The sequence below is a fragment of the Pinus tabuliformis genome, chromosome X (genome assembly GCF_031772625.1).
Source record: "Pinus tabuliformis cultivar Carrire ecotype Pingquan chromosome X, CPIR1, whole genome shotgun sequence".
Taxonomy (NCBI): Eukaryota; Viridiplantae; Streptophyta; class Pinopsida; order Pinales; family Pinaceae; genus Pinus; species Pinus tabuliformis.
The window spans coordinates 1,040,780,201-1,040,788,411 of record NC_142308.1 but is presented as its reverse complement, the minus strand read 5'-3'; the positions used below and the strand labels follow the sequence as shown (position 1 = coordinate 1,040,788,411).

The window sequence follows — 8,211 nt, the reverse complement described above, 5'->3', positions numbered from 1 at the left end:
CAACATTGAGTAAGATATAAATATAAAAGTAACTTAACTTGCAAACTTGATAACTTGTACATGAAACAAATAAATCCATTCTAACTACATTCCTCAAACCTGATGTAACATTGATAGAATATAACATCAAATCCACATCATGAATTTAAAAGTCAATGAAGACATTGTCATACACACAAGTTCAAATTCATGTATTTGTATTCCAAATTTGTCTAGTTATACATTTTTCTTTTCTACAAAATGGAACTTCATTCCCAACATAGATAATGGAAGTTCATGCCCATGAATGACATTATGGAAATGCCGCCTCATGACTGATCTAGAAATTGGGTGTATAAGTCACCATCGCCACTCTTGGCACTCCCAAGTGCATTTCCAAAGTGATATTGCTGCAAAAATTCAATAACCAATTAGTTCCAAAATCCAAAATGCATATAATCAATTTCATTAATTAATGATAAGTTTTTGGTCAACTACTCATTCTCACCATGAAGATCTAAGGCAATGGAGAAGACTACCCTTCCTGGGTAGATGGTGGAGCACTTGGTGATGGATATAGGCATGGTTCAGGGGTGATGGATAAAGGCATGGTGGGAGAAAAATTGGAAAAATGTAGTGGGTTGGGGCGATGATACATCCCTATTGGTTGTACGATAGTGGGAATAACCCTAGGGCGAGCGATCACCCTAGGGGGGAAATTGGAATGTTGAGGGTGGATGATTGGAACAATGAGAAGGGCGGATGGTTAAAGGGGAGGGGTGGGAATTGGGAAAGGTTTGGGGAGTCAGTTATAGGCATGGGAGAAGTACTGATTGGAGAAGTGCTCCCAATGCTATAGTTTCTTTCATCGACATGCTCATCAAATAATTGGAGTCGACAAGTTGGCCTGTCAACTGTAACAACAAAAAAAGTTCATATAGTTATGCCTATGCATTGCAAATGATAGTATATCATATTTCACATGAAAAAATGCATAACATCAGATTTACCATTTTTGTGTATAATAGAATGTTGCACTAACTCAGGCATGTGGTCCACAGTTCTTTGTCGTTGAGAAGACAACTCCAGCTGTTCATTCATGCTCTTTTTTTTTGCACGAACTCGTCCAACCCTTTCAAATTGTAGTTTATCTTTCCCTGCATTTGACTTGTGACCAAAACACCTTTTCTTATTGACTGGGCTCAAGAAACTATGTTTTCTCTTGGTAGTGATCTTGGATGGAGTTATAGTATTGAAAAACATTTTGTTGTATTCTTGACATACTTTGTCTACCAAGTTGTTTAATGCATATGCCTGTTCCAAATTTGTAGGTATTATGGATCTCAATTTCTCATGAGTTGATGAGTTAACACGTTTCATCTCATCATCTTCAAATAATGCACTATCTGGTCGTACATTGGTTGTTTCAACATTATATGAGAAATTATCTAAATTATCATTGCTTGTTTCATTATGATAATTTAGAATGGGAGGAGAATCAAAGCATGGTAGAAGCTCTGTTTGGATTTCTGGGCCCAATATAGGCGACTCATTCAAATCAAATAAAATTCTAGGAATTTCTGTAGTAGGATTAGTGACATTAGGGAATACATTTTCACCCAAGCTAATGTTACTTGCCAACATCTCAACTTTCAATACATGTTTACAGATGTTTCCATTTAAGGCCCACTTGCAATTACAAAAGTGTAGAGTGGAATCTTTATATATGACATTGTACCAAATATCACGAGTATTGTTATTTTGGCTACGAACCCAATAATCGTTGTTACTCTTTTCATCAGGCACACAATCTTCATTTGGGATTTGGTTAGCTCTACACTTGGATGAATTCAACTGTTCCTCAATTTTTCTGGGTCGTACAAAACCAGCTTCTTTTAAACGTTGCATATGATTGTAATATAATACAACCTTTGTCAACAACACATAAATCAACCAATCAACCCGCCTATGGCATGCATTGTTTTTCTCACTTAGGTACCTCTGCTTGATATACCGATGGTAAGACTCAATTGCATTATTTGTATTTTGATTGGAATGTGGAAAATTTCTGTACGCTTTTGCCCACATATCTGTAGAAATAAATTTATTGGTTATGAATTAATAACTATACATATGACATGCAAAAAGGAGTCATTAAAGCCACTTATAAGAAACTTACATATTTTGTTGTTGGCTAACCAAGTTGCTTTAAAATATTCCAAAAACTTTGTATGGTCACTGAATCCTTCAAATAAATTTTCAACTGCCTTTTTTATAGATTCATCATCTGCACATGTGTGCATGATTTCTCCTAAAGCACGGAAAATTCGGATTTGGTTTTCCCTTCCTTGGACTTTGTTTCCAACATTCTTCAACCATGCACGACGGACATGCCACACACATAATAATATTGTACAGTTGATTGAAGACCTGGAATAACATAATTTTTAGAGAGAATATACATTAAGAATATTTTTATGTCTCTTATAAAAAGAATAAACACATCACCTTAATGCTTCAATTTCAGCGGTAGCATCATCTGTAATGAAGGCTTTAACATGCCAATCTGGTTGCTCTTTCTTCCCAATGGCAAAGAGAGTTGACATCCATTTACAAATATCAACTATAGTATTGCGTGATGATATCACCCAAGCTACTGGAACCCCATTGTGATGTTTGTCGAAGACCATTAAAGTGTAAAGTTGATACTACATTACAAACAAAGTACATAATTATATTTATATAAGATAGAAGCATTAAAATGGTGTTGAATAAATGAATTAGATTTAGGGTAATTTTGTACTCACCCCGTACTTATTTGTACCAAATGTTGAATCCATTGAGATTATATTGTTGTGAGAATATTTTAGCATCATTGAACGCATCCACTTTGTCTGTATGCCTATGATAAAAGGGATGTTTTCAGCAAGATCTTGTTTCTGGTAGAAGAAAAAGCTCTCAGTGTGTTCCTTATACCAACATTCTACACTGATTGGATCACTTTGATCTTTAACATACTCTAGCCTTATGGTATCATTGTAAATGTTTAATATATCTTGTCTTGTCATGTATGTATCTCGAGATGTCCCTGTGTATAACTCACCGAATCCATCCTTCACATCAGAGATGAACTTATCCCATATCATAGTGGGATTAAAACCTCTTTGGATTAAATGTTGGACAATAGATCGCATATCCCTTGTTAAATGTGGTGCATAACTGAATCTCATAGGCCTACCGATTGCATCTTTTCCATGACAAACAACATTGGATTTATCAATATGCCTACATGCAGTATATATTATTACAGCATCATCTGGTCTAAGTTGAAGTCGTCGCACAATGAAGTGACATTGGCAACCAACTTTAATACTTTCACGTTGATTGTGTTTTTTGTTTTGATCTGAGGATGCACTCATAATTCTGTTGTTGCACTCCGGACCATATGCACACCAATAACTATATATAAAACAATTACAACAAATTAGATATAAAATTTATGCATATTGAAAAGAATTATACATATATTGAAAAAAGATATAAAGACTCACATCATGTACTCTAGATATGTTGAAAAATATGTTTTTCCGATATCCTCTGCTTTTTTACTTCGTTGAGAAGCAAGAAGAAATTGAGTGGGTGCCCGTTCACTCGATTCCTCTCCTCTTATAAAATCATCAAGTCGACAATATGGAATAATTGCAACTTGGTCCCCATTAATCTCTGTCCATGTTAAATCTTCTGCTGAAAATTCAATCATATCCTCCGGGTCTTCAACTTCCAACTCATTAATCCTCTCCCACTTCTTCATTCTTCAAATACCTATAAAAATTGCATCGAAAATAATTTGGTTTGAGTAGATATTATGGTCTTGATTAATGCATATCACTAAGAATAGCAATCACATTTTTAGGTAACTATTTTATACTTTTCAGGTAAACCACTTTGGTAAAGGTAATATTTGGGTCATTAATCAACTTATAGATTTCATGCAAATTTAGACTAACCATGTATGACATATGATGTCTTTGTGGAGGTGGTGTCACCATGTTGGTCTCATGGTACAACTTGTGATGAGTGGTTGAGGTGGAAGGGGTCGAAGGGAAATACAATTATAGATTAGTTGGGTTTTATGTTTTTTTAAATCTTAATAAAATGAGATATGCTAAAGTAGTGTCTATTGTTATTGATTATGAATTGATATCTATTATTTATTAGTCATCTAATTTATATGGTTGCAATAGTTTCATTGAACTTTTCTAATCAAACATATTGTTTTTCAAAAACACAAGCTTTGGAAGTAATTTTTTTTTACTTTGATATATATTGATATAAACTTTGCGGCTAGTTGTAAGAATTAGAATCCTACTTTTGTCGGTACATTTGATGAACTCAGTAGGTTATTTATTTATTCAATATCTGTGTGCTTTTATTAAAATGTGTTAGTTGTATTTCTTTCTCCACTTATAAATAAATGTTAAGAACATTAATTTGGCTCCTAAGACATAAAACTTAATAAACCATAACCGGTTTTATATCATTTGGTAACAAATTTCAAAATCTCAATGACAAATACGTGAATTATTTCCATTTTAGTATAACAAAATTTCCATTTAGATATTAACAAGAGTATTTTCGGAACATATTTCAATTTGTACAAAATAAATTATTTTATGGCCCCTGTGGGGAAATTTAGTTTGTTCAAGTTATGATTGCTTTTATGTGTCTTCCTTCACTTATGGTGTGAAAAAGTAAGCTCAAATAAACTATGAACAAAAGCTCTTGAAACTTGATGCCCTTTGTTCAAAGTCCCACTCCTAATGAAGTAAAAATGCTTTGGTTAGTAAAAAAATATGTGTGGATTATGGACCACTTAAGTTATGTGACTTGTGAAAAATAAAAAAACAAATTAAAAACGATGTCACACTTCGTTTCTCTTAAGAGGCTAGCTATAAACTTTCATTCACAAATATGTAGTGTTCAATTAAAAAAACAAAATTATATCTTGAATAAGTAAAAACTTACATTACTTAGGGTTATTTGTTTAGCTTACATCATTATGGGTAGATAAAATTTGGATACTAAAAAAATAATTTATTGATAGTCCACCAAAAAAATCTATTACTCTACATATATTTGTAAGTCATTAACTTATAACTTTATCTCCTTAAGTGAATTTATCATTTCAAAAAAATTTCATATCATAATAAAAATTTTGTTCATAAGTTTCATTAGCAAACCAAAAAAAATTTCATTTCTGCAGTAATCATATAAGAAAAGTTTTGTCCCTAACTTACGAATTAATCAATAAGATTTATCTTGTCTTGAAGATGAATCATAATAATTATAATTAGTTCTAAAAAAAACTTCACAAAACTTCTTCAATGTAATTACTGCAAAAAGTTTTGAAGATAAATCATAATAATTATAATTAGTTCTAAATTTAGAAACTTACCACTTCATCAACATAGATTACAAAAACTTAACTTTAGAAACTTAGCACTTCATCACATAGAGTTGTTCTTTATCGATGTTGCTTTGGAATCCGTCGCATGGGTCATTTATGTGGTCATTTATATGGCTTTAGTTTTAGGGTTACTAATGATGATCCAAACATGATTTGATTTTTCATTCTTATAATTTGAATATTAAACTTTTATAAAATTCTTGCAAGTAATTTATTATTTTAATTATTTTCTAACCAATTACTTCTTATATAGAAGATATAAATTCTATTTTCCAACCAAAATTAGATCTCATATAAAAACATAAATTAATTATATTTTAAGAAACATTCCAATATAAAACAAATATATAAAAATTGGAAATTTTTAAAGATGAGCATGATTGTTGCCGATTAAATAATGTTAAAAGTGGAATTGCATTAAAGATCATGCATAATCTGTTATCAATTAAAAAATAAATTAAAAATAAAACTGACTCTATTAATTTTATGGGCAAGTTAGACCTATGGTTCCATGGAGTAAGTCCTAAACAACATGGAAAGGTAAGTCTTAGAAAATTGACAAAAAATTGACAAATAGTTCACCATTACAAGGATCCGGTAAAGGAGTAATTAGTATAAACACACAAATAGTAGAGGCTACTTACAGGTAAAGAACAATCTAATGGTCTCCCAATATAAGTTAATTGGAGCAAAAATTAATCCATATAATATAAGCAGAAAGATGGAAATACATTTCATATACCGCAAAAAGAGTAAGAAGCACCGAATTATCCAAACGACTCAATTACATAAACTTCTTGTAAAATGCAATGGTAAATTGGTATCTGAATATAAGTGAATTACCGTAAAGATAGGTAGTGAAAAAAAATTCCTTCCTAAAAAATTAACCGTCAGGGTTACAACCCAAGAAAAATTCACCAGTAAATAATAACAAATGAATCACATCAAGAATACCCCAGTAATAAACATGGAGCGTACTGTGTCGATTTTATATAAATTTACACAGAGGTAGAAACCCTTAAACTTTCACTGGGTTTCGAAAACATTAATTTTTTTAACTCAAAATTAACAGTAATGCCAAATGGAGAAAAAAACCCGTGCCGCTACCCTGGCGATTTAATAACAATCTTTCTTACATTCATATGAAGAAGGGTCAGTGACCGCGCAGTTTCTTGGTGTATAATACCAGAAAATTGGCTTATGGCCGACGCAAGCCCTAACTAATTTATATATGCACATAAAAATCTAATTTAAATAATAAAACTTATGATTTCTGAAAGTAATTTATCAGTTAAAAAAGTCAGATCTTTAAAACATTGCATCACTAAGTCAGATCTTTAAGTCATGAAACTGATTCGTCCGGATGATTTTCATTCGCATTTCCTCCTAATAAAATTTGATTTATCATAAAGACTAATTCTCGCACAAAGGAACAAAATTAGAAATAAATTAATTATATTAAAAATCTTATTAAAAATATTTAATTAATTTGGATAAAATAGTTTGTGAGACATAATTTGGATAAAATAGTTTCTGAGCTATGTCTCACAGTAGAAATATGCATTAAAATTTTCATGGCAGGTTAAAAAGCAAAAAAACATGATAGGTTTGGGCAACTTGGGCAACTTAACAGCCTCCGAGGCTCTTATAAACCTGGCACGCAGTCCCTTTCCGAAATTTAAATCGTGTATAAACCCTGAAATTTAAACCGTGTATAAACCCTGAAATTTAAATCCATGCTAACAGAATAAACTTACCTGTTTCAAAACGCAGACGCAGACGCAGAAATGGACCCTGGTTTCAAAACGCCGACGCAGAAATGGTTGCCGAAATGGATACCATGATTTCGCCATTTCGCTGTTATTTAAAAGGCCCCGAATTCAGCTATCAAACGGCGGGAAATTTATAGCGTGGTAGATTTGCGGCGCCGGAAATGTCAGGCGATCTCAATCGTATTGAAAAGCCGAAAATCTCGGAAAGCCAGAAATCTCGGGCGGGCATTGCATTTACGCCATAGGGGGATGGGTATGACATGGATCCCATGCTAAGAGGCGACATGGATGATGGATCCCATGCTAAGAGGCGGCATTAATGGCCCAATAGCATGGGATCTATTGCTTGCCGTAGTGGAAATAGGCTTTGCCATTTATTTTTAAATTAGTACAATCATATTAATTATTAATGTGGTAGCTGAAGTCTTTATAAATATAACAAAAAAACTATTGTATATATTTACTAGATTAACCATGTATAAAAAGGTTATGGGTCAATTTTAACATAAGAAAAAAAGGAATTATAAATGAATGTTATAAATAATAATGATGAACTTATCATGGAGGAATTGATTAGAATTGGAATAATCTCAAATCCTTAGAAAAATGGTGGGTGGGGAGCCACTTGACACACTAATATAATTTTTTAAATTTATTAAAAGTAATGGACTATTTTGCTAAATAAAATTTGTTTATATATAAATGAATGTTATAAATAATAATGGGGAGCTTATCAGGGAGGAAATTATTAGAATTGGAATAATTTCAAATCCCTAGGGAATTAGTGGGATGGGAAGCCACGTACATGGTGGCACAAATATAAATATTTAAATTTATTAAAAGTCAATGCAACCTAACAAACTCTTTAATACACTACAGTTTTTGATAAACATTAAAACTACACCTATCTCAACTTATTCCCTTGAGACTCAATTTATGGCCTTAAAATATATATATATATATAACAAATCCTCATGTACCTTCAATTGAAAT

General features: G+C 32.0%; 1 protein-coding gene across 3 annotated transcripts; it reads right to left on the bottom strand.

Moving 5' to 3' along the window:
* Positions 1–203: 203 nt before the first annotated feature.
* Positions 204–7,571, bottom strand: LOC149143337 (uncharacterized). Of its 3 annotated transcripts, XR_016264173.1 has the most exons (6): positions 7,204–7,571; positions 3,531–3,801; positions 2,787–3,438; positions 990–2,687; positions 488–893; positions 204–389 (listed from the first exon to the last, which is right to left on the bottom strand). XR_016264173.1 is itself a non-coding variant. In XM_089447266.1 (2 exons), exons 1-2 carry the CDS (start codon positions 7,297–7,299, stop codon positions 309–311), a joined length of 177 nt encoding a protein of 58 aa, XP_089303392.1. In that variant the 5' UTR covers positions 7,300–7,571; the 3' UTR covers positions 204–308. The 3 variants fall into 3 exon arrangements, 1 of the variants encoding a protein (XP_089303392.1); XR_016264172.1 differs by having other exon boundaries at positions 488–2,687; XM_089447266.1 differs by lacking the exons at positions 488–893; positions 990–2,687; positions 2,787–3,438; positions 3,531–3,801.
* Between the last annotated feature and the right edge of the window lie 640 nt (positions 7,572–8,211).